Source organism: Chiroxiphia lanceolata, chromosome 2 (assembly GCF_009829145.1).
Source record: "Chiroxiphia lanceolata isolate bChiLan1 chromosome 2, bChiLan1.pri, whole genome shotgun sequence".
Lineage (NCBI taxonomy): Eukaryota > Metazoa > Chordata > Aves > Passeriformes > Pipridae > Chiroxiphia > Chiroxiphia lanceolata.
Genome location: NC_045638.1, coordinates 118,795,591 through 118,822,540, shown reverse-complemented (window position 1 = coordinate 118,822,540; position 26,950 = coordinate 118,795,591). Strand labels below are relative to the sequence as shown.

At 47.3% G+C, this 26,950-nt stretch overlaps 1 protein-coding gene across 1 annotated transcript; it reads left to right on the top strand.

Moving 5' to 3' along the window:
* Positions 1–2,725: 2,725 nt before the first annotated feature.
* GJA5 (gap junction protein alpha 5) lies at positions 2,726–16,769 on the top strand. The gene is made up of 2 exons (XM_032680784.1): positions 2,726–3,311; positions 13,892–16,769. Exon 2 carries the CDS (start codon positions 13,940–13,942, stop codon positions 15,047–15,049), a length of 1,110 nt encoding a protein of 369 aa, XP_032536675.1. The 5' UTR covers positions 2,726–3,311; positions 13,892–13,939; the 3' UTR covers positions 15,050–16,769.
* The last annotated feature ends 10,181 nt before the right edge of the window (positions 16,770–26,950 follow it).

Genomic DNA, 26,950 nt, shown 5'->3' with positions numbered 1-26,950 from the left:
CTGATAAGTAAACATACTCTCAGACAAGAGACACCCTCCGTCCCTCTGATCACCCCACTGCCTTTCTTTGCACCTGCTTCAGGCTGAACATCTTTCTTGTGTGGGTGAGCAGTGCTGCACACACTGTCCTGGAGGAGTCTCACATCCTCTTGGATGTAAAGCCCCTGGCATCAGTCTCACTCGGTGCAACTGGAATTACTGCTACGTCCTCAGAGCTCACTTGCCTTTTTCACCCTCCCATAGCATCGCTGGTTCCTCCTCCTTTGGTGACCTTGACCTGAGACTTTCCCCATCTTGGGGAAGATCTCTCTGCTAAGAAACAATCCTGTTACTCTTCAAGCAACAGGTTCCTGGTGTGTGACTTTACACTCTCTCGTTGAACCTCACCTCGATTGTTCCAGTCACAAAGAGCTCTCCTGGTGCTGGAATCCACCTCTGCCCTGATGATACCTCCCACCTTTGTTTCATCAGCAGATTTCATTAGCATTTCTACTTTCCTTGCCAAGGTAATTAACAGAAACATTAAAAAAAGATCAGTCCTAAGAGCAATCTTTAGGCAGCCTCACAGATAATTTCCCTTCAACCTATTAGGGAACCGGTGTCTCAGTTCTGTCAGTCTCTTACCCACTTGAGGATTTCTCTATTAATCCCTGTCTTCTTCAGCTGAAGCTTCTCTACTAATTTGCTTCTTCTGGGACACCACATCATACAGCTCACCAAACTCCAGGCAGATAAGGTCTGCTATGTTTCTTTTACCTAGGAGATCAGGAATCTTAATCCAAGAAACCTCTTTACCTTTGACCAGAAGATGGTACATGTCACCTTATTTTCCCTTTACATCCTGCCTTTATTTCTCCTTTCCTTCAAAATCCATTCCCCAGCACCACACACTGCTGAGATCCACAAGCTGCACATGGCAAGCTGTCAGCTGTTCTCCTCATTCCCACTGTCTGGGGGAGCATTCTCTTTCACTTGCTCTCCTTACTCAAGTCATACAAGTTTTGCATAGCAGGCTCTTGGGGAGGGGAGGAAAAATCCTTCTTCCTGGCTTAACAGTGGGAAAACCAGCTGTTTCTCCAGCTGAGGAGCTGGACATGACACCTCTGTTTTCCCTTGAAGAGGGTGCAGTAGAGAAGGGATGACACACTGAGGGGCTGGCTGAGGTATCTGTACATCACCACCTTCCTGGTGTTTGCCTTTCTCCATTTCCTTTCTGTGCATTAAAATCCAAATAGTTACCAGCAGCACAAAACCAAAAAGTGCTCATAAGAGCTACATGTGCATGATGCATGTGTGGGACAGAAACCTTCTCCCTCCCTCATTCACTCAGCACAACTAGACTGTGCCTGCTGGATTCAGAGATTACCTCTGTGTGCCGTTCAGGGACAATACTGGGACAGGAAACACGAAGGAGTGAGCAGGGAGAATCAGACCTGATCACCCTCAGTGTACAGCAAAGTGTCAACCACACAGGGAGGGGAATGCATTTCAGACAGCTCTCTCACAGGACCTGTCTCTCTATAGCATGTGAGAAACACTTGACAAGCCTTATCCCTAGCCTATCCCAAAGCCATCTGTGAGCTAGACCTGTATTATTAACACCTTTTTTTGGACACTTCTATGATGAAAGTCCTTGACAATTTCACTGGCATAAAATCAACATGACTTTACATAATAATGCTTCATGGAAATTACTCTAGAAAGAAAAAAAAAAACAAACACAAAGGGATATTCTCCTTCCAATGAAATTCCATCACAGATACAATACTGCCAGGCAGGAGAGGGAGAAACAACTCCAGAAACATTTCCAGTTTCACAGAAGGCCTTTCAGTAAAGTTAGAAATACACCAGGAGGTTACTGAGCTGCTGTGGATATTTACTGTGCACTGCATGTCCTGCATCCTGCACTAACCACCAGCGAGGATTCAGCCCTCTTGGAAAAGGGTTGCCCTCTTAACTTCAGAATGAGAGTGTCCACACAGGACATGACTCCAGAGGTAGCCTCTGCACAGCGCTGTCCCTGTGTAGGCTGGCTTTCAGTCTTGTGACTGAAGGGGGAACTAAACCAGTGGGAGAAGAATGATTAGATAAGAAAGAGTTGCCAGCACTGTGTTTTAGTCCCTGGACTGCTTTCGTGTCACGATCTGCATTCGCTGATGCACAGGGACCACTGGGCAGTTATGTTCTGGGTGGGAGATATCCAGCCTAGGAAGGATTCCTGGAGGGATACCTGCCAAAGCCTGTGTGCAGCAAGCCAGGTCTCAGATTAGCAGAGTTTCTGTGCAAACCTCTCTCTCCTGCCACTGGTTCTTTGAGACCAGCCTTTATCAAAGCCACGAGGCGTCTCTGATTCCCCCTCCTCGCTGGGGCATTCCCGGTCTGCAGCAATCAGAGGCTCAGCTTCACACACACATGAAATACAAGACCTTCAGACACTTGATATGTCAAAAGCAGTTTTAAGAAAGGCCCAAGTGCTTGTGCATCTGACTGTGTGTGTGGACGGAGGTGGTGGTGCGGTGGTGTGGTGTCAAAAAAAAAAAAACCTGTCTTGACAGGCAGGTTATTCTCTATTTATCAGTAAGGGGGCATGTAAAACCCCCCTGGGGAGCATTTGGTGCCCTTTGGGACACGGCTGCAGCTGTGCTGGACCCTTGGTCCGAGCCAGCAGAGCAAGTTCTGTGTTATTTGGAGAAGTGGAAGACCCTGCTCTACACGAACTCTGCTTTTTTTCCAGATTAAGCTTGAACGAGTCAGAAAAATGTCCTTCATCGGTATCTTGCATGGAAAAAGCTTTTCAGGGTCTGGCTGGTGTAACTGTGGGGCAACAACCCTGTCTCTTTTTTTGTTTAGGGGAGGCTTATACCACAGTATGTTATCTGTGGGAGGACGTGTGGAGGAACAGTAGTAGCAGCAACTGGAAGGGACTGTGCGAAGCCGGCAGCGAATGCATCCTGTCGGCATGGGGAGGGTGGCACGGGGGGAGGCTGAGAATGGGGAGGGAGGAATGAGATCCATGGTCTTTAATGGAAAAACAAGGGGAAAGCAGGTTTGAAAATAGAAAGATTAAGCTGGAGGGGGTGGGAGAGACGAGAAAAGTAGGTGAAGAAAGAAGAGGGGGAAAGGCAGAGAGGCGGTGGGGAAGACAGAAAGTGACACAGAAAGGGGGTGGAGAAAAAGAGAGGAAGAGAGAGAGAACCACATTAAAGGAATAAAACGAAGCAACTGAGAAGAACAAGGAGTCCAACTTAACTACAAAAAGGGAAAGTGTTAAAGCAAGGGAAGGAGACTGAAGACAAGATACTGGAAATCAGGTAAGTAACCAGGAGGGGGAAATAATAGAACTGCAGAAGTGTCGATGGCAGATCAAGTTATTAAACTCAAGGGGAAAGCAGCGTAAGGGAAGAGATGGATTGGGAGAGGCAGGAAAAGAAGGATGGCCAAAAATAACTTAAGAAATTTACTTTTCCTTTAATTTTCTCTTCAAAATGTTCCCACTAGTAGCTAGATTTGGGACATTTTAAAAATTAAACTGTGTTTGCCACAGGCAGCTACAGAAAGGACGAGTAACCTCCCTGTGATGAACATGGATACCAGTAGACTTCAGTGTACAGGAAAACAGCATAAGAACCCCAAATATCCCCAGACAAACTGCAGTTTCTGTCAGATCCCATTTCAGCATGCTGTCAATCTGCTCAGGGGACGGTGGTGAAGGGAACTCTTACCTAAGAGAGGCTCTCAGGGTATAAACACCTCATCAAGTGTCTGCACGAACCGCCCGTATTCTGAAGCGCGCAGGACGGTGCCAAAATGTTGCCGTTTCTTTTGCTTGAGAATACTGTGTCCTGGCTGGTCTGTGACACCAAGCCTGGGAATGTAACTCAAATGTAGAGAAGTGCCTCGCTCGTATCCCCCAGCCACCCGTCCCGCGCGCGCCGCGAGGGGAATGCCTTTCTTCTCCATCCCGACACTGCCCATGGCAGCCTCAGCAAGGAGGCACGCAGACCTGAAGGGACAAATGTCCTCTCCCACACTAGCAGCTGCTGCTTCTTTTTATTTGCCTTCCTAACTTCCCCCTCCCCCCCTTTTTGTACTTGCAGTAATTGTTCAGTCACATTTCCATGATTTAACACTGCTAGGTTGCCACCGAAGATTTCAAAGAACAGCCCAGCTTGAAAACATGATACCCCTATACACTCACCTGGAAAGAAGCAACCTCAATTAGTGTAAAGGTTGCCTGCTAATTGCCTCTTCTGATTGTGGTGGCTCCTTTGATTTCCTAAAGGGTTGTTCGACTGCCCATTTGTCATGTATAATGAGCTTTGTGGCACTCTGGTTTTTACATCTCAGGTAAACTGAGGCAGTGCCTCTGTCCCTGAAGTACTGTAAAAAATCTTTAGAGGACCACATAAGTAGCTTTTCTGGACAAACCTCAGCTAGAAAGTCAAGGGCTGCATGAGCCTTAAGCATTGAACTCTTTTTCTGTGCTAATAAACCCATCAAAATTCCTTGGTGAAGCAGCGTGTGTGAGTTTTTCCCTGCTGCTGTCTATGTGATCCTCTGTTTAAAGAACTTAATGCATGTAACATATGTGTGCATATGTGTGTGCAGCTAGGAGTGGGTTAAACAGCTATTCAGAAGCCTCACAGGCTGAAAAACTCTGCATTTCCTGGTATTTTTCAAAATCTACTCTGAGAAGAGCACACATTTCTAACTTTGTCCCCCCCTTTCCTTGGGAGCAGAACAGTAGTTTAGGAGAATTCCTGAGGCTTCAGGGTTTAAAATACTCATCAGGCTCCCGGTCCCTTGGGAACTATGTTAAGTATTCCTGTTACTTTAACTATTTGGGGTTGTTGGTTTTTTTCCACTCAACAGTATGTAGTATCACAATATTTTAGTATCATGGGCATTAAAAATTTAAACCTTGTCAGAAAAACACAGAACTTCGTACCTTAGCCCCTCTTCTCTTTTTGACCTTCAGGCAGATTTCACACATTCCAAAAGTTTGCCCGTTTTCTGACTTGTCTTCCAGCATTGAAAATAGACAAGGAGGAATGAGCAATTCAGCACTACTCAGGTCATCAGGGAGCACATTTCGGAGGCTGCTCCACACATCGGGTGCTGCTGCTTAAAATTAGAAATAGTTCCCAGGAGGCATCAGAGATTTTTCAGTCTTTGGGCTAAGAACTCATAAAGAGGAGGTGGGGGGGAAATCAGTTTTACTGCTATCGATAAGCAACTCAGAGATCTCTATGGACAGTACTCACCTCTTCCCTGAAACAAAGGAATATTCATGCCACACAGTACATAATGAGCAGAGAGATGCACGCCCCTAAGTCTCTCCAGTGCATCTTCAAAGGGAGGTCAGGGGGTTTTAACATAAGAACTGAGGGGTTTACACTTACATTTCCATCTTTCTTCATTTTTTATGTCACTGCGGACATGCCTTGAGAATGGCTGAGAATTTCCATATGGGATTCCTCTCCCTTAGAAGCAGAAAAGCTGAGGGATGCTTTGGTCAGGGCACAGGGGCTCTCAGAAGTGAAGCAGCCTGGTAAGGGTGACTGCTGCGGAGTCCAGGGTCCCCAGATGCATTCAGGTGTCTGCTGAAGAAGGGAGGGAATAGTGGGATGGGAGAAAAACTGTCTCCAGTTTATAATCAGATAAAGCTATCCAAGAGGACTGGGGTTAATTCTTGCTTCTTACTCCGATTTCCTCTGTCACGATGGGTCAAATCACTTAAGCTACACCCATGTGCCCTCAGTGGTTTCTCCTGTCTTCTGGATATCTGACTTCTGGATGTGGTGCAACTGGTGGAAGTGATAAACTCTCCCACTCCAGCATAAACCAGGCAGAGCTCTGCTTTGAATACACATTATATAGTGCTGAGTACATTGGAAAGAAAAAACAGATTAGCAATATCACCAAACAGCTTCCAAAACTAATGAACAGGTTTTATCTTAATCTCTCACTGCCTTAGTTCCTCAGCTGTAAAGCAGATCTAACACCATCTCCTCACCTCTGGGTGGTAATGAAAATAAGTAGATTTATATTTGTGAAGCAATCAGATACTGTTGTGCTGAAAGCCATAAGAAAACCCACGAGGAAACTAATAATTCTGTCTTTAGAACTGGACTCGAATAATGTACAGTAAATGAGGCACAGGCCACCCACTGAACAATGAGGAGAAAACAAAACATTGAATAGCTGCTGTTCAAGAAAGCCCCAGTCAGGCTGGCACAGAACAAGCCAAGCATCCTGTGCAAAAAATGAGGTGACAATGTGAGGATGTGGTTTAAGACTCGGTAGCTAAGAGGCACAGGCACAAAGAGATTGAATTAAGATTACTGAGAACAGTAACCCTGCATTCCCTAACTCACTACTGCTGGGCTTTGCCAATCTAATATTAGTTAGTTTCAAAGGCTGTGTGTATGTGTGTGCACACATATTTGTATGTACATACACCGAGTACAAAAAATAATCCACTCACAAGCTATAGTGAGACTTCACCCTGAACGTGAAATTAAATACTTGAGGCAAGGATACAGCAATGAGGCTGGAGTGTGAAAAGAACCCTACAGATTTTTGGAAAGAAGGAAGAAATGAGATTTGACAAGGTAGTAATAAGTGGAAAATAGATAGTCACTGAAAATTTCCCTTTTCTGGGGCTTGAAAGCGTTAGCAACTTGGGTGCTGAAGAGAGTTAACTGGTCAAAACTGCCAAAAAAAACTGAGGCAAGGTTCTCCCAGGGGGAAAGCTTGACTGTAAGAGAGCAATGGAGAACTGACAGATAAGGTCTCTCACTGGGGTGAGAGGAAGGAAGAAAGGATGGGAAAAGTCTGAATGAGAGCTCTCTCCTTCTCCCACTACCTCTCCAGTCTGTTTGATTTCGACACTATAACAAGTTGTGTCTCACGCAGCCTCTGAACCAGCCTGAATTCACATGGGCAGGTTTCACTGCTGCCACGTTGCACCCAATGTGATGCCTGCCATCACTGCACGCCTCCTTGTACCCACTGACTAAGCAGTGCTTGAGATCATCTCCTCTTAGCAGAGCTCAGGAACAGCTTTACTACAGCAGCCCTCAAATTTCTCAGCATGTTTCTGTTTTCCAGAGCTCCCTGTACCCTGTTTGGCTGTCCCCTCACCCATATTTAGCCTGGTTTAGCCTGCCCAATTTAGTATGATCTGCAAATTCGTATAGGTTTGCTTCTCTCTGCAAACACAAAGACACTGGAAAGAGCACCAAGTTTGCAGCATTTACATCAGAGAGAGAATTTATGAGGTATTTTTCTAGCAAAAAGCACATTTAGCTTATCCCAAGTCCAGTTTTGTCATATGTGTTGGAGTCTCTAAGGCCCCACATTTCTCTAAGGCAAAGGGAGAGACTCCCAAGAGAGTCAGAAGGTGCTCTCTGCATGCTCAGTGTAAGCCTGGATGCCACTATCATGTAACTATTTGATGCAGGTTTTTCAAAGACAGTGGGATAGATTCATTCCTCAGCTTGACTCAATTGAGTTCAAGGTCTTTTCTGTTCTTGGTCTCCTGCGACTACATCAGGCAGAGCTTGGCCCTAATATTTCGATATATGAAAGCACAGTGGGGGAATAGCATTAGATGTCCTGGATAGACAACTAATAAAAATTCAACTGACCGGGAGTCTGCAGCTTCCACCACCACTTGAGATGAAAATATTCCACATGTTATTATCATCTGTGTGTGTAACACATCCCTGATGTACACACGTGAAGGTGATGAGTGACTTCCCCGTGCCCGTGTCCCTGTGTGCGTCAGGGTTGTGTGTGGGAGGTGACAGGTCACTCAGCTCCCTTATCTTCTCACCCACTCTCTTTTTTGTGAACTCTGAGATTTTCCACGTTTGGAGAGGAGGGGGGAAGCACACCCTGTCAGAGAATAACAAGCTGTCTGCAGCTACAAGTATGGCCAGTGGTCTGGATACCAGTGTGACCCTCCCAGAAACTGCAGTGAACTCGGGAGGAGCAGAAAGATAAGCAGTGTTGGATGTCTGTCTTCTAGAGCAGGAGCTGTTAACACAGAGCTGTTCCTCTCCAGTGAGATTCGAGCACTGGGGTCAAAATCACTCTCCCTGATACTGGTTCAGCACAGGACTTTGAACCCAAGGAACTAGAAAGGAACCTATCCAGACATGTCTTCTTTTTCTTTTAAAAGCATAAATAAGTACAGAACTATTTAGTCCAGATTCATGTGCAGATCAAATTTGGCTAAAGAACTGGCCTATTTCAGGCAGACACTTATGATAAGCACATGCATGAATATATGAAGCCAGAGGGATGGTACTTGGACAAAAATGCCTAATAGGTCATTGCTTGTCTATTGTACACCCATATGAAAAAGCCAAACAGTGAACAAAAAGATACCTGCTGAGGTGGGCTTTAGCATCAGTCTGTGTCACAAAACTATGAAAAGCCTGTGGAATTGAAAGCATCACACCCACACTGGACAGTGCATTTCTAACTTTATTCATCTTTTAACGCTGTAAGCCACATGTCCCCAAAACGCTTCCTGACCAGGTCCTGGCAACAAAGGAACACTGTGTACATACATTGTAAAGGCTGCTACTTCCTTTTTGGGCACTGACCATGGCTGTGGGCTCTGCCAGAAATAACAAAATGTTTGCCTATTCAAAAAGTACCCAAACCAACCCCCACAAAAACAACAAATCAAAACAAAAAGCCCCCCGGTTCTGTCAGGTGTACCTGCTATAGACAGGCAGCACGAGAGGGTTTTCTTTCAGGTAACCGAGCCAGTGTTGTCCTGGGGCACAGCAGAGAAGGGTTGTGGTCTGTAGAAGCAGATGTGCTGCAGAAGCAGCGTTGTGTTGCTGTCACAAGGTTTAAGAGGCAGTGCTGCACAGAAAAAAGGGCACAAGTTTGCAAGTGACAACTCCTGATCTCTGTCCCCAGACTGTCCCTAACACAGTGACCTCGAAAAAGCAGTTTGTCCTTTCTGTTGCAGTGACCACCATCTGCAAGATAGAGAGGACAGCATCTGCACTGCATGGGATGCTGTGAGGCTGGGCTACTGCTGACAGAGGGCTGGAGACCCTTAAGTGAAGTAGCATTAACCAACCTCCAGTTCAGAGCTGAAAGTGTCCTTCCTAAGCGTCTGCAGGTGTGAGAGGACAGTTTTGTAGTGTGGGTTCTGCTCATGTATGGCTCCAGTCCGACAGGTGAAGCCTGTCACACAGGGGAAAAGATCTCTGCCCACATACCCCCAGGGTGGACATCCATTGTGCCATGTGCTGCCCTGGACCTCCCGTGAGATAACACAGCTGGAGGAGGGAAAGGCACAAGCAGTTCCTAGGCACTGACCATGCCACAGCTGGCCTGGATGCTCCACTGCAAAGGGCTGTCACTGCTCACATGCCCAGCACCCAAAGGGGACTGCTGCCTCCCCATTTGGCAGTTTGGAGGGGATGCACTTGCTGCAGGGTCTCCACACACAGCTGCATGTCCCAAGTGTGAGCCTCTTAAAACATCCAGGGCCCCAGCCCTCCAGCGTGTTGGGAAATCTCAGTAGCTAGCAGAGACATGCATTTGTATCCTATCGAGCAAATCACGCACAGAGACTGGGCAGAACTAAAACGGCTTTGAATTCGATGCTTTCCCCCTCCCTGGGAACTGTGCTTGCCTCACACAAAGGAGCCTTCCTCAGAGAGCCTCTCCACGTGCCCCTGGGACCTGCCAAGGGGAAGAGGTGAGCCCAGCGAGGGAGAGCAGAAACGGTGTTATAATCAGACTCTCCACTTTATTTTAGAAACATCCTGCAGAGATGGCGACCTCCTGTCACCTTCCTTGTGGGAAAAGCTAGCGTGAAGTGTCGAGCTCAGCTATTTATATCACCGCTGATAGTCTCGCCTGTCTTCTAAAGAGGGAGAAACTTTCTCCCTAACAACCCCTAGGGAAATAAACTCATATGAAAATGATTGCACAGGAACAGCCCTCCCGGCTCTCTGGTGTGAATTTCCTAGCTGTTCATCAAGCCCTGGCTAGTTCCAACCAGAGTAAGAAGTGTGCTGGCTGGGGCAAGCAGCAGTGATGTGAAGTGCTTGCCTGTCCTTCGGAGCATGTGGCATCACACCAAGAGGATGGGAAAAACTGCTCAGGGGGCAACGGACACTTCTCTTCCCACAGATAAACATGGTGCAAAAAAAGGAATGGCAGAGAGCAGCCAGTGGCTGTGAGCAGCGTGAGCCAGCCGGGCGTACCAGCAGGTGCTGTCCCCACTGGGGTATTTTTATCGTGGAATTTGGCAGTCACAAGGCAGCCCGGAGCTGAGCAGACTCCAGGCTTGGCCTGTGGTGTGATACTGAGTTTTCCCCGGCTTTAGTAGCATTCCAGGTGATGATTAAGCTGGGTTTGTGCCAAGCTGCACTGGTCTTTGTCGCACGCGCGTTTCCCGGTGCCAAGATCCCATGACTGAGCACAGCTCCTGTGTTGATCCAGCAGGAAGCTGTCAGCCAGAAGCATGGCAGGGCAGCGGCACAGCCCACAACTGTACATGAATATGCATGGCCCTGCTGTCAAGACTCTCTTCTATCAGGTGCTGAGACCCCACAAAGATACCCAGAGGTATTTTTTGCAGAGTCACACCAGAGCGCGACCAGATTTGCCCAACCGAGCCCAAACTAGGAATATAAAAGGCTGCAGATGCTCAGACACTGAGAGGTCAAAGCATTCGAGGGCAACAGTAGTCTGGGAATGAGGAAAGAGAACTATATGGAAAATTCCCAAGAATAGTAAAGCCCCGAGGAGAAAGGCTGGGTCAGGGGCAGCTCTGCATAGCCAGGAAAAGCTGTCAGGAGGGTGACAACAATCCCTTCTTTTCTTGCTGGCAGCAGAGAGATAGATGTTCTAGAAGACCCTTGGTCTGGCACTCCAAGAATAGCTCAGCAATAACTATCAAATATCCAAGCCAAAAACACTGCTCTAGGAAGGAACGTCCTTCTCTTGGTTTCCAAAACCCATTCTCCTGTGGCCACCTACCCCCTCGCAGCAGCCACCTCAGCTCTCTGTGGGGTTGCAGCAGGATGATCAGGAGGCATCTCTGGGCAGTCCTTCCTTTAGACAGTCTGTGGAGGGGAAGACAGAGGAAATGTCCCTATTGCCTAGCCTAAGCCTCATGGCTGTCAGCCTTGGATCCTTCTGATTTACAGCCTCTTAAAAATTTCTGTGCATGTGTGAGACAGGTGAATTACTGTTATTCTCACATTCATTAACATTTTTTATTTCTGGACTCCTCCTGCGCTTACTTTTGCTTCACTTTGTGTTCTGCACATTCTGATTTTTACAATTTGCAAGTGCCTAGGTTTAGTGGCCTTCCCTGAGGAACACAAGCCATAGTAAAATCCCAAACAACCTGCACACAGTAGAACTGATGGGAAGATGGGGCTTAGTTTGTGATTGTGCATCCCTGTGGCACGAAGGAAAACTCAGCCTTTGCAAAGCCATTTTTTGCTCATTTTTGTGCTAAAAACTGTGTTCATTTTTGTGCTAAACAGCAAGGTGAGACAAGAAAAGGCAGCTGCCAGCTAACAACAGCAGGAGCAATAGGGGCACCTGAAAACAACACAAATTCACCTGGATAAATGAGGACACCCACCACTGTCCATGCTGTCTTGTAAGGAATATTCCACGCATACAGTTGTGCTACAGCATAAAGACATTGATTGGACACACCTATATATTGAACTGTAGGTAGCTGGTTGCCTTGTCTGCAGTCTGGGGGGAAAAAAACCAAACATACTGATTTCAGCACCACAGGCTGTAAATATTTCCCATCACTGATTTATCTGCCTGTACTGAATCCCCTGGTGCTCCTGGAACGGAGCCATATGCTAATCTCTCCAGAATGCAGTAACTGCACTAAAGCTATTTCAGAGGGTAAGACAGACCCACTCACTCACCAGTTTTCACCGGTGCAGACAAGAGGAGCCAGAAAGACCAGCTGATTTTCTGTGCTACTGCTCCTCCAGCTCTGGGCTGGCAGCAGATGAAACATTCTTCATACGCCAAGGAGCCACCAGGATCTGCATCAGCATGATTGTAACATGCCTGCCAGAGCAGGACAGAGCCAAAGCCCATCCTTTGCTTTCTGGTATGTCCCTTCTCCCTCCTCACACAGCCTCTGACAGCTGGCAGAGCAGCAAATGGCCACCTCCCTGTCTCCTTACCCGGGCAACCCTCACCTTTCCACAGGGCAGCCCTCAGAAGCACCAGGAATTTAAGGATTCAACTTTTGATCTTTTCCCCCATCCATCCTTGCAGATGGACACACAGCACATGAACAAGCGGTGGCATAAATCACCGTGTGTGCTGCTACGTTAGATGACATCACTCGCACAACCAGAGGAGGGGATGTTGCTTCCCCAACAAGTCTGTCTCTCTGTTCTTCAGCTTTTGCTCACAGGGAAATCTACGCAGTATTGCTGCAGTAAATTTTCAGCTTTTAACAGTGTCTACTCTCCACAGACGTTCTTTGCACCATAAAAATAATTGGCTCTTAAAGGCAGGACAAGGGACAATAAAGAAGGAGAGTTAACAATTTGGTCCCTATGGCTTCGGGTTTTACCTTGACTAGAGCTTTCAATACTTCATTATGATGATTATTTTTACATTTACTTATTAAAATGCTGTTTTCCAAAAGAGTGACTGTGAGAGAACATTATCTCCAAGGTAATACTGAACATTTTACAGCACCTAGCCCTTAAAGCACAAGGGAGAGCTTTGCGTTGCCCTGGGAAGGCAAGTATGGGGAGTATAACTGGATCACATGATTGCTCAAGCACTCCCACAGAGCCCCACAGAAGATGAATTAAACCCATTGCTACCTTTTTATGCTTGAGGTTAAGTAACTTGCCCAGAAACAGTCTGTCAGAGTCAGAAACAAACCCGAAGCAGGCTCTCCTGCATCTTCACTTTGCAATCTTACTGCCAGTCCACCAAACCTTTCCTCTCATCAGACCGCCTACCAACAGCACTTCCCAGGAGTTGCTGATCCTTGGGAGGCACTTCAAAGGAGGCTTTTTTTTCCTTTGTCTGTGTCAGTTGAACTGCGAATTTTGCCTCGGAACTTCAGAAGAGAGGAAGGAGCGAGACCAACCACTTAGATTTTGCGGTAGTTCCCTCTCAGAGAGGCGCGACAGGGTGGCAGAGGATTAGGTTTGCAGGACTGACACAGCTCCCCAAAACATCCGAAAATTGTAAATTAAACACTTGCAGCTGGAGACACTGCAAAACCAAAGCAAAACCCGTGGACAGGGGCAGGTGGGCAACAGAAAGGTTTTCTCTGCATTTCTATCAGTGGTGGCATCGAGCTCATAGGTGAAGCCCAGAGCTGTGAGCACTTCACGTTCCAGCTGTTGGTGCAGGCATAACACAAAGGCAACATATGAAAGTGCCAAGGCACTGCTCAGCCCAAGGTGCAGACTCCTAGCTTCCAGGAGATCAGCCCACTAAGGATTCCCCAGAGCACAGTTTGCAGACAAGAGTGCTGCTTTACGCAGTCCACAGAGGATGCAACATGTAGACCGCAGTGAAAGGACTTTCTGAACCAAGAATACATCTGGCTCACCCTCAAGGTTTCGGCAGCCCATTTATTAGGTTGCAGTTGTGCTATGCAAGAAAAGATCACTTTTTGTCACAGTAGCTTAATTAAAAAAACAAACAAACAAACCCAACACATTGTTTTCAGTGAGTATGAAACAGAGTTTTCAGCAAACCAGACCTCATTCATTTCAGGTCAAATGAAAACATTTCTTGTGACACAAAACAAACCATTTCACTCCGTGCATTATCAGCTGGGCAGTCCCTAACCCTCCTTAGAACCACTCTCTTCTGTTTGCTCCCACAGGGACCGTGTCCAGTTCTCAAGACTTCCTACCCCTCCCGGTGAGCAGAAATGGGGGACTGGAGTTTCCTGGGAGAGTTCCTCGAGGAGGTCCACAAACACTCCACGGTGGTGGGGAAGGTCTGGTTGACCGTGCTCTTCATCTTCCGGATGCTGGTGCTGGGCACCGCAGCCGAGTCCTCCTGGGGGGACGAGCAGTCTGACTTCATGTGTGACACCCAGCAGCCTGGCTGCGAGAACGTCTGCTACGACAAGGCTTTCCCCATCTCCCACGTCCGCTTTTGGGTCCTCCAGATCATCTTTGTCTCCACCCCGAGCCTGGTGTACATGGGCCACGCGATGCACACGGTGCGCATGGAGGAGAAGAGGAAGATGAAGGAGGCAGAAATGGAGGCCCGAGAGATGAAGAACGGTGGTGACACATACTACCAGCAGAAGTGCTCCGTGCCAGAGAAGGCTGAGCTGTCTTGCTGGGATGAATCGGGAGGCAAAATCATACTCAGGGGCAGCCTGCTGAACACCTACGTCTACAGCATTTTGATCCGGACTGCCATGGAAGTGGCCTTCATTGTGGGGCAGTACGTCCTGTACGGGATCTTCCTGGAGACCCTGTACATCTGCCAGCGGGCACCTTGCCCCCACCCCGTCAACTGCTACGTGTCCCGTCCCACGGAGAAGAACGTGTTCATCGTCTTCATGCTGGCTGTGGCCGTGCTCTCCCTGTTCCTCAGCCTGGCCGAGCTCTACCACCTGGGCTGGAAGAAAGCCAAGGAGAGGTGCTCCCGCTCCTACAAACCCAGCCCCAGCACGGCCCCCGCCAGGCTGGAGTCTGCCCCACAGGCAGAAAGGGCCCAGATGTACACTCCCCCGCCGGATTTTAACCAGTGCTTGTCAAGTGCCAACGGGAAGTTCATCAGCCCCTTCAGCAACAAGGTGGCCTCCCAGCAGAACACCGCCAACTTCGCCACCGAGAGGGTCCACGGCCAGGAGGATGCTGCTGGTGAAGGGCCTTTCATGAAGTCCAGCTACGTGGAGAGTCCAGAGGTGGCCAGTGAAAGCGCAGCGCCCTCCTTCCCCGAGAACTACTTCAACGAGAAGCGCCGGTTCAGCAAGGCCAGCCGTGCCAGCAGCAAGGCAAGGTCGGATGATTTGTCTGTGTGACCTGTCTCCAGCAGGGGTGAGGAGAAGGGGCAGCCTCAGCCCCCAGTAGAACTTCTGCAAAGTGGACTCCAAACTCTTGCCACTAACCTCTCCCTGTTAACACCCTCTTGCTCCTTTCCAGCGAACGTCATCGTTACACTGCAGACAGCACCTCTCACAGCTTAAGGCAGGGACAGCCACTGGGATACAGGCACTGAAGAGAGGCACCAGTCTCAGGATGGGAAGCCCTCAGCCGTATTTTTTTGTCATGGGACCCACAGGGATTAGAGGTTCCCATCCTTAGCCTGGTAGAGCACAGGCCAGCAGCCTCCTGGGCTGCCCAGTGGGTATCCACTCAGACACTGTATTCAACAGACTGACTGGACCTCAACCCCCTTACCTCTTCTTTGGTCTCTATTCAACATTTGCAACATCAGCTTGGCAATTACACTGAGCTGAAGCTTCTCTCACCCGCAGGGAGCAGAAACACACCAGTTGGCTTTCTGAAAGAAAGACTTTCTCATCTGCTTTGTTCTGGCTCTTTCTAAACCTTCCCTTTGTCTGCCTGAGCCCAGACATTTTATACCAGTTTACCTTACACAATAAATCCTACTTGAATTTTTTGACACTGTGTATATAACGACTCTTCACCATTAATAAGGACATCTGTGCTCCCCCCGGCACAGCTGCCTCATGCCTAACATTGGAATCCCTTCCTCATTCCCAAGCCAGGGCAGCAGACTGGCCCCGGGGAAATCACTTAGATGACCAGTTGATGAAGACCAGGGAACTTTCCCAAGACACTTATGTCATCAATTCTAAGCAAGACATCCACTAACAGAAAGACAGACTCTCCTGTGAGAACAGATATCTTCCTAGTAGAAAAAGAGGAATTATCATGTGGAAACAAAGTGGGTTCCCCCCTTTTAAACTCATCTTTCAAGCAACCTGAATGCTGCTGAAAGGGTGCTGCCAGCTGCCCATTTGAGAGAAAAGCATCCTCTGTTTATCTGGTACGGCCTGTATCTTCTCACCAACCTACCAAAACACTTCAGCATCTTCTGGAAGGAGCAAGAGGCTTCTCCAGGTCCTGCACATCATACACATCGTCGTCTTGGCTGCTCTCTCAAGCCAGTCAGCACAAGTCATTTGTCCTCACAGCAAGTCCCTGCTCTGCTATCAGGTCATCATCTCCACTCCATCCCTAGAAATCACCCGTGGGCTGGGTCTTTCCACCACTGTTGCCTCTCAGAGCAATCACTGGGGCCCAGCACTGTACAGTGTCTGGTGTGGGAGGTCTGTAGGCAGCTCCCATTCGAGATACGTTTTACCAGAGCTGACATCCCTCTGGTAAAGTTACCTGCTAAACAGAGCTAAGCTGCTCCCTGCTGTTTACCCCACGCTGCCCTTTCAGGCACGGGCCTCAGCAGGGTTGCCAACACCGGACTGCACGAGCCAGTGGCCAGGGACCAGCTTAGGAGGGGACCGAGCCATTCCCTCTCTTAGGGCCACTGAAAGGCACTGTGAGTCCTTGCTCTTGATACACAGTTAGCTTTGGTACAGTTCCCTGTACACATACATACATGTTCACACACTCAGAGGGGGCGGAACCATTTTTTTTTTCCGTTTGTAAGTTTTTATATATTTGTATTTTTTAATCCTGAAAAGGCCCGTGTGTTCTCCTTAACATGTGTTTTTAGTCAATCGTGTCTAGGTTTCTCCTAATAAAGTTCTAACTCCATCTCTCCTTGTTGCTGTTTCTCCTCTCACGTGGCTGAGGATGAGCTCTAGCATCGACCAGGCTGCCCGCCAGCCTCTGCTGCTCAGAGATCACAAAAATTCCCATCGCCCAGAGTGGCAGGAATGAGGGGAGGGTTTGGCCAGGGGGATAAATAATAAACATTGGGAAATGATTGATTGACTGGCTAACAGAAACCCCCTCCAGCTCCCCTGCCTGCCTTTGCATCACCAAGGAAGACTGGGAAGAGTTGGTCAGAGGGTCGAGCTTCCATCCTCTAGCAATGGAAACGCTCGACCCTTGCATCTCCTGGCACACCTCTGCACCCAGAGAGGTCACCTGTGATGGGAGGCCAACTCGGCAGGGAGAGGGCAGCAAAACCTGTGCCCTAAGCATCTGATTGCTTTTCCATGAAGTAACAGGGCCCTGGTGTCTTTTTAAGAGACAAGGTCATGAGAGACATTGAAAATCCACTGCTAACCATCTCTGCAGCGTTCCTGTGGGTACTCAGATCTCTTAAGACAGAGTTGCCCAGCCCAAAGAAAATCCCTTTCTTCCCCCAGCTATGCCTCCTCTCTGAACTTCATCCTTTGCTCCCACTTTGCAACTTTCACAGGCTCTTTCCTTCTGACCTTGCATCCCCCTGTCCACCCAAAGGAAGTGCCTTTCCTCCTTTTCTCCACACAACCTCCCACCCCCTGGGACTCTGCAGGCTGGGAAGCTGGAGACCAGTAAAGTTCTGGGTCCCAGGAAGGAGCCTGAGAGGGGGCATAAAGAATGAATTCAGAATTCAGTGAGGACACTGGGACAAGGATCTTTAACTGTGTCAGAAACTACAGGGACCCTTTGGGACTGGTTTGGGGATTTTCAGCCCAGAAGTGAGGATATCACCTGAGTTCCCACAGCCACACAACGCCACGAGAAGGCAGGATTAGGCTGCAGGCCTTGGGTGTTTAATTGGCATTTGCACACAGCCCTGAGCATGCCTATCCCACAGGGGACCACCTTACTGGGAGAGATATGCAATGAGGAAGTCAGGAGAAAACTTGGAAAACTTGGCTATTGAGTGTGTTACTGTTTAGTAGAGCCACTCAAGCATGAACCCAGGCCTTGTTTAATAAACTGTTCTTCGTTTAAAACAAGCAATAGCCCAAACTTTAAAAGCCCTGAGCTACAGTCTCTGCTGGGGAGCAAGAGGGGAAAAAGAGGATGAGGATGTCCTCTGTGCTGTGTCAGACCTCTACGATCCAAGCACATTCACAGGTGGCATTTTGGTGATCTTTGTGATCACGGGAGTACAACCATCGCAGCTCTCTCCCATACTAGACATGGCACATATCCAAGAAGGTGATTTCCCTCTGCCACTCATTTCTTAATGCCATTTCTTCTCATGGTTCTGTCCTCTAGGTACAACAAGTGGGGAACATTTGATGGATTGATGTTTGCACTGGTTGACAGACCACAAACTTGTGATTCTTGGAATCCACTGTCAAGGCTGGCCAGGCTATCACACCATAACAGGAGCACATTTACCTCAGGCTGGCCTGTCCTTTCAGACAGATTTAGTATGTATTGCTCTGTACCAGATGGATGGGTGGATAACCTTATAGTAGTGACCTGAATCAACATTATATATTAAGTTCAGTCCTTGGATAGGCACTCAATCTTTAAATAGCAGCATTACAAAGACAATGCTCTGAGAGGGAGACAAGAGAAAGCGTGAGAGCTTTTCATTCTGCTCTTCTCCCTCTTTTCTCCAGGGTCTTACCTGCTGTGGTCTGCTCAGACTGTCAGAACTCTGAATTCTCCAGCAGCAGCTGGAACCAACATTTGACAGAAACACCATCCCCAGTCATCTCCTTGGTCAGCACACCTCAAATCATTTCCTTTCTCTAACTGATGTTTGAAGGAGTCAGAAGTCAGTTCTGATCTACAGCTTGTGCTGATCAGCTGCTGAGTCTAAGATAGCAGGATAGGGAAACATGCATTTCAACAAGCCCTCAAAACAGAAATACTTAATGCTATAAAAGGAAAATCTATATTTAAAAATACATAGAATGCCAAAACTAATAAAGTAATGAATTGAGACAAGGCCATGCCTCTGAGTTCCTCTCCATGAACAGCACAGTGGGACAGCTGAGCAGGCCAAGAGACAAATGAGGGAGAAATTGAGAGAGATACTTAAAATAATGGCACATGGGTCAAGTAAGTTGTATCTTATTTCAGAATATGTGAGCAAGGCAAAACTCAAACAAACTCTATGGTGGTAACACTTCAGACAGTTAAAAGGGAATAGGTAAAAAGATGATAGACTACACAATCTCCCCTCAAACATTCCTCCATGAAATATCGCTGAGGCCAAGGAATTAGGAAGGCCCAAAACCCAAAGAATGAAAGCACTGTGTGTTCATAGCAATGAGAACATGCTTGACTGGACTGCAAATGGCCAAAGAACACAAAAATTCACAATTCAAGCATAGCACAGACAACGCTGCTGCCTCCTGGGAAGCCTGGGACTAACACAGGCACGAGGGGAACCGCTGTTCCCAGGGGAGCTCCCTCTGCCTCTGCTCCCTTGGGAGGCTCTCAGCAACCACACAGTCTGACCAGAGGGATGCACAGGCTCTGACTGCCCCCAGGGGATTCCAACACCTCGTCCCAGCAGGGGTTACTACAGAAGGGGATCCTGCACAGGGCCGATGCCAGCTTTTGCACACATTTGTGAACAAAAGTGCAACGTTTCAGTGATTTGGGTTACCAGCTGCAGCAGAAGTGTGAATGGACTGAGAATGAGGATGGAGAGTGGCAGCTTTATAAGATACACTTTGCAGAGGGAAAAAACGTGACTTTGAAGTGCAAAATTAATAGCTTTGCTTTTGCCTGAAGTATTCATTGCTTATATGGTCTAGATGATTAAAGATCTTTCTGGGGAGCACGGGAATTGCAATACCATACATATATAACATTGTCATGAAAATATGATGACAGAAAAAGAAAGAGGATCAAATGAACTCGTAACACTCACTCCAGCCAAATAATGCAGAAATGCTTCATTTTTCCTTCAGTGAACATTGGTTCACATTTTGAAAAATGAATTTACTGAGACCACATTCACATACCACCACTGGTTTCCCACAGACATTTGAGCAATTGAGTTTGACGGGCAACAGGGTTCTCAGAAAGTAAATGTCAGTCAAGGACACTAAATTTTAGATTCACATGAGCCAATATCCACCCCAGAGGCAGCTCTGTGCTCCTCCAGCCGTTGGGAAGCACAAACAGTATTGTGTAACCAATCCTGCCAATCCCAAACCAAACCAAACACCTCCGCTGGAGACTACAGGTAAGAAATTCTCACCAAAAGACAATCTAAAGACCTCATTGCAGTTACAACTCCCTCGTGAGGGGAAGAGAGAGGCAGGAACTGATCTCTTCACTCTCATGACCAGTGACAGGACTCGAGGAAAGGGTGTGAAGCTGAGGTGGGGGAGATTTAGGTTGGACATCAGGAAAAAGTTCTTCGCACAGAGGGTGGTTGGGCACCGAAGCACACTCTCTGGGGCAATGGTCACAGCACCAAGCCTGTCTCAGTTCAAGAGACACTCTCAGGCACATGGTGTGACTCTTGGGGTGTCCTGTGCAGGGCCAGGAGTGGGACTCGATGATCCTTGTGGGTCCCTTCCAACTCAGCATTTTCTGTGATTCCATGAACATACTGTGGCGCTGGCATAAAACACATTCCCCGTCCTCTAATGTGCAGTTTGCCATGCCAGGCTTCACAGCCAACCTACTAACACAAATCCAGCAGTCTCTGGATGAATAAAAGCAATTATTCCACATTTGTTGGGAAAAAAGTATTTCCCCAGAGCAAGTCAGGAAGCAAAACTCAGAAAAACTGCAATATTTACATGTTCCTTTGGAATTATGTCTGGACACAGGCCTGTAGGACTGCAAAAACAAGTCCCCTGCAGAGCACTGTTATTTTCTGAGAGGACATCTCCATCTCCTGGAGTTGGATCACAGCAGGGAGTAGCTCTGGGATTACTCAGAGCTGGGGTTTGTGACTCACTATTCATACGCAAAAACTCCTCTTTATCACAAAGTTATTTTAGACAGGAAGGGGTAAAACAGATGGGGCCAAGCTAGAGATCAAAATCTCACCAGAGGGTTAAATTTCATGATTGTGTCGGACACGAACCTAATCTTAAGAAGGCATGTGGATGATGGTCAGCTATATGATAATACAAAGAATGCAAAAGACACACTGAAAGATTTTCCTAGAAATTGGATATGGGTGGGTAGGCCATGACATTTTTAACAACGGCCCCAGCAAAACCCAACACTCTCATATTCAGCTGCATGCGGGGTTTCACTAGAAATCATGGTAACCACCAGCTCCTATCCTTAAAAGGAATCAGATTAGCAGCAAGAGGCAAGCCTGAGGTCAGAAACTTGCTGCTATTTGTTTGGGTTTGTTTTTTAAGTAAATGCTGTGCCAGTTCTTCAGCCTGGGAACGAAGTTTGAGGTTGAAAAGTGCTTCTGACAGAACCAGTTTGATGGGTGCCAGGCTACAAGTAAGACTTTTCAGAAACAAAATTAGCCATTGCTAAGTCATGCAGTCCAATGAAACCACGTTTTCTTCCCACCTTTCTTTTCTTCCACTTCAGCCCAGATTCAAAAAAGCACTTAGGTACACATGCATAGCAGAAATTACCATCATCTTTGCTACATAACAGGGACTGTTGACCCAAAAGTACAGGTGGCAGCTGCTATTCACAGAAAAATGTGCTTTTTTTCCAATTCATATCTATTTTTCACATTCGATTCAATTCATTTATTTCAATCTTTACAGATCACAAAAACTCTTTTCTCACCTGTTTTCCCCCCTGAAATTAGGCTTTGGATTCTTTTTCCCTTCTGTGGTCTTGTATTTTGCTAGGATATGGTTACAGTTTGCTCTCCATATTTCTAGCTTCTCCAGATTCCTTTTATCTCTGACGTTTCCAGAGAAACACCAAATCCGAGGACTTCCTGAGAAGTTCATTGAAGTGCCCAGTCCTAGATCAACAATAAAGACATTCATTAAATGAAAGAGAACTCAGAACAATCCTCACTGACTCCTGATGGGGATCTCTGACCAGTCAAGCACATCACAGCTCCCAGCACAGTGAGGTACCTGAGAGCTCGAGATCATCAAAGCAAAAACACACTGAGACACTTCAGCCCTTTCTCTCTCCTAGTGCACGTCTGGGGGTAAGGTGAACAGTCTGCTGTCTATGGTGCACATAGGTTATGGGCTTTATAAAGGTATGCACTGCTACTAACAGAAGTTACTGACCCCACTGGAAATTATTGGTTAAGGTCCTCTCCCCTACACGAAGCAGACAGTCAGACCAGCCACCCCAGCATTAAAACCTACAAATCTGTGAAAAATTCACTGTGGTTGATACACTGCAGTTCATAAGGGCTACCTTTTGTCCACAGTGCTGTTTGTTTCAGTCCATTTAGCAATATTCATTAGCTCCCCACTTCAAATTAGGGTAATTGAGAGTAAGAGAACATGCAATAAAGTTTTTTACTAAGGGAGACGTGCTCCAATTCATGTGGTGACCCTGTTGACTTGCTTTACCAGGAATCTTCCTCCAAAAATGTCAAATGCATCGTGAAAAACGTTGTGCTTTCCCTTTTTTACAGGCTCACTGTCACTGGAGATTTTAAACCACATGTTTCTCTTCCCATTTATTCTATTATCTTATGAGGGAAGGATATTAAACTCCAATTCTAAGGCCGTTTTGCCTCTGAACCTTTTTCATGGCCGAAACCACAGATACTAAAGCCCCTAGAAAAACCTGTGTGTGTCAACCGCCCTTAAAATAAATACTAAAACACAGACTTAGGACAAAACCAGTGTTAACCATACCATTGTCTGGGATACTTCAAATTCTTCCTCTCGAGGAATCTCAGTCACCCACATTAAATGACTCCCAACTGAGACGTGAGAACTGGCAGCAGCGTGAATACCCACGGAGCACTGGCTGGTACAGCCGACAGCCACATGGGATCAGAACAGCAGCAAAAGACAACACTGAGCCTGGACAAGCAGTTCTGGCACCAGTCTGAAAATTTGGAGGGTGCCCTCAGGTTCCAAGTCCAGCGGCTTTTGCGTCTGACAGCAGGTGAGTCACCTTTGCTGGCCTGAAATTGCCACCTGGAGAAATAATACAGTGGCCCTTGCCTCCCACTAGGGAGGTGCTGAGATCCGACAGGAATGCAATGCCCTGAGATAGACAGTAGGTGTACAGGGCAACCAGAACAAAAAACCTTTTGTGTCCTAAGAAAAATCCGTTGCAGAGGAAGACAAATTAGGATAAAAGAGTTTAAACCCTGTGTCTTGAGCTGCCAGTGAAAGAGATGTGTGTGTACCCATGTAACATGCACGAAAGAAACAGGACTATTTCCATTTTGTAATAGCTGTGTTTTCATAACCACAAGGGTCCAGAGCTGTCAGGAAAGACCTGAAGGAAAGGTCGTATCTGTCGTTCAAACAGCTACTAATATATTTTGAGAAGCAGCTGAGCATATGAGCTTGCATATACAAAGCCTTCCGCACGTACTTTGCTACCTCACAGCCTTCCTGGAGAGACAGGGAATAAGTGTTATTCCCATCTGCCAAAAGATAATCTGAGTTTGAATGGCCTACTGAACGCTGCATGAGAAATTACACTGACTTTGATTCAGCTCAAGTCCCCAGTGCTCCCTCCACGATTCTCACTGTGCATCAGGACCCGGTTTCGAGTTCATTACCTTCACGTTTTGAATTAGCACCTACCGTCTGCATACAAATGCACTATTTGCAGCTAAAATTTCAACAGCTTTCAAAACGTGGGAAAACTCTCAGAAGAGATGCAGCTCAGTCCCCCCCAGCACAGTTGCATGACTTGGGCTCCTGTGTGCTGTTCCCTGCTTTGCCACAGATTCAGAGCACCACCAGGGCACACTGGTAAATCTCCTCCCAGCACAGTCTCTCCTGGGTGGGCACTGGAAATCAGAATGATGTGGCTGTGACCTGCTTTGCTCTGCATGGATGGAAGACATCATGGAAATACAAGCCATAAAAGTTAATAAGGGATAACTATGTGTTTCTTAATTAAAATTATCGGCTGCCGCTTTGCACTGGATTTTTCTCACTGACTGCAGGTAACAGCAACACACGCATGTCCTTCGTTTATGTACGTAAAAAACCACGGTATGTCTCATCTCTCTCCTAGCTCTTGACACAAAGAGCATTCACCCTATAATTCTGCAACTGGTATTGCCCCAGCTGTGGAGACTGCCCAGCCTCTGCCATAATTCAGCTGGCTTTGTGCTTCCTCACAGCTGGTGGTGGGGGGCTGACTGCTGTTGGCTCCCTGACGTTTTGCACCATCCAGTGTCTGTATCAGCCTGCTAAGCAAACCAGTTTTTCCATTTGCCCACATGAAACATATTAAAGAGACCTGACATACATTTGCAAATAGGCACTGTAAAAATAAGGTGACAAGACTCAACGTCTGCTTTGAAGAAGCTCTGGTTTAGGCCGAGTCTGATTTTCACAAACCTCTGAGAAAACCGAGCGGTTTTTAAAAAAAGTTGTTTGGGTTTTTATTTTTTTTTATTTTTTTTTCCAGGATACAAGAGCTGCAGGACCAAGAATAGAAGGATGAGTTATAAGCCTTTCCAAAGCAGAGATTTAGCATGGAAATTCTGACAACCATCAATGCGAGCAATGCCGCCAGGCACCTCTCACAATCCACAGCATCTTTCAAACCTGTCGGGGGCTTTTAGGAAGGGCTAAAAATAAATGCAGAAATGCAGCAATACACACACACACACACACACACACACACACATATATTATTGTTCAAAAAAGAACAGGTGGTCCTGCCAGCAGTGTAAACACAGATGACTCCTGAAAACAGCTCACAAACACCCAGCTGAGCAGCCTTTCCTCGCCACGCAAGCAGCACTTCCAGAGCTCTCCTGGGGTTCTCCCAGTCTGCAAGCCATAATCATCTGGGATCGTGACTCTCTGTCATGACAAGGCCTGAGGACTTCCAAGCGTCTTGATCTCCCTCACCCGACGTATTCACACAATTCCACCCTCCTGACCTCTCGTGGATTATTGCCCTTCTGAAAATAACACACATGGAGCAGCTGGTGGGGCCAGAAATGTCTTAAATGTAAATAGCACAGGTCCCTGAGATGAGTCCTCTATTCTAGCTCCCCACCACTTTATCTGACCCCTATCCTCATGTAACAGAGTATTTACTGAAGGGGAAAAAGGATCAGGGCGCCATGGACAGCCCAGGAGGACTCAAACAGCAAGCCTGGATGGCTGCATGTTGAAACCCACCAGGTACCTCACCACCTTCAGAAAAGGCAAAGAAGAAAACCTGAAGCAGACCTGGAGTCTTAAAATTTATCTAAGCCTGCAGAAAAAGAAAAGATAACATTTTGGCCCAGATCTAAGTTATGTCTCTGCCCACCACAGGAAGAAGACTGATGTCACAGGGTATATCATACACATAAATCCTACTCCTTGAGTATGAAAGTAGTACTTCTCCCTGGGTATGAAAGCATAATGAAACAACTTTGCTAGGAATCCACTTTGAGGTTCAAGGTGATCCCTTTGTAGCCCTTCTCTCCTGCGCGTTTCAAAAGAAAGCAAATGTAATTTACACTTGCACCATCTCCTTTAAATTTCATCCCAAAACATTTGGTTTAATGTACAAATTAACAAAAACTAAATGAGGTGGTAAAGATTGAAAGCGCCAAGTGGTTAAAGTGCTGCCATGGGGGAGCACATCTGCCACCACGTCTGAGCACCAGCATCTCAGCACAGTGAAAGACTGGCAGCTCTCCCACCACACCTGGACAGCTCCACTGCACAGACACAGAAAGTCCACCTGATGTGGGTGGGAACAGCTGATCCAGCTCGCTTCTGTGCATGGGGAAAAACACTCTCTCAAAGCTGTAGAGAAAACTGCCCTGCTGCTATCCCAGAGAGGCGCATAATTGAGCCGGCGTGATGCCGCAGACTCCCGAACGCAGCAGATGGCTGTGGGGCATCATCCACTTTAGGATGACAAAGTTGGAAGAAAAGAAAAACAGAAGGCAGGGAGCACATCTTCTGCGCTGGGCTACAGGGCAGGGGATGAACCTTTGCACAGTGGGTGCACAGCCCAGCGCACAGCCGGCCTCCAGCGCTCCCGCCGCCACACTGACGGTGACCAAACGCACAGCTCTCTAAATTAAAAAGAAAAGTAAGGGAAAAAAACCACACGTGTTCCCGGGCAAAAGGGACAGGAAACAACTGGCTGGCTGATAACCTGTTTCTAAAATCCACAGAAGAAAAATCTCCCGAAATGCGCCTCGTGGCACGAGCCCTAAACGCAACAATTCCAGCTTCCAGGACTCTCACACGTCACCTGCAGGAATTTAGAAATTCAATTATGACCCACAAGAATCAACACACCATTTCACTGCTGGAAGGCAGACCACTGATGTAAAAGCATGCAGAAAAAGAGACAAGAGGCATAGATCTGTACACTGGACCATGAATGGTGTCCTGCAGGGAGGGCTTGCTCTGTGGTGGCACTTAGGAGTTTAGTTTTGCCAATTCCACCCCAAAGGATCACAGAAACTAGGAGTGGAAGCATTCCTTCCATTTCCCCAGGTGCCTTGCTCACAAAGCAGCTGGCTACAAGGTTCACCACGACAGAGAGACCAGAGCAGACAAGAGCGATACAGCTCCACAGGAAGCAACACAGCACACACTCAAACAATTTATGAACAAATTTCTGCTCTTTATGAGCACAGTACAGCTCATGTGCCCAGGCTGACTAGTTTATAATAGCCACTGTGGTCACCCAGCCTTGCAGGACACAGAGACATCATCATTAGCTCTGCAGCTGGGAATGGCCAAAGCTCTTCTGGCCGCAGGATGCAGCAGCCTGTGATTCTGAACATGAGTACTGTGCCAGTTCTTGCCCATTTTGCACCCGAGATTTCAGCAGCCACGATCACCTCAAGGGGCCAGAGTGAAAACACCTTCATTGTACTCAGAAAGCCAGTCATGGGAACATTTTGGGGTGGAAGAAGCACTTGGAAGGGTGGGAAAACACTTCGTGCTAGAGCAGAGCAG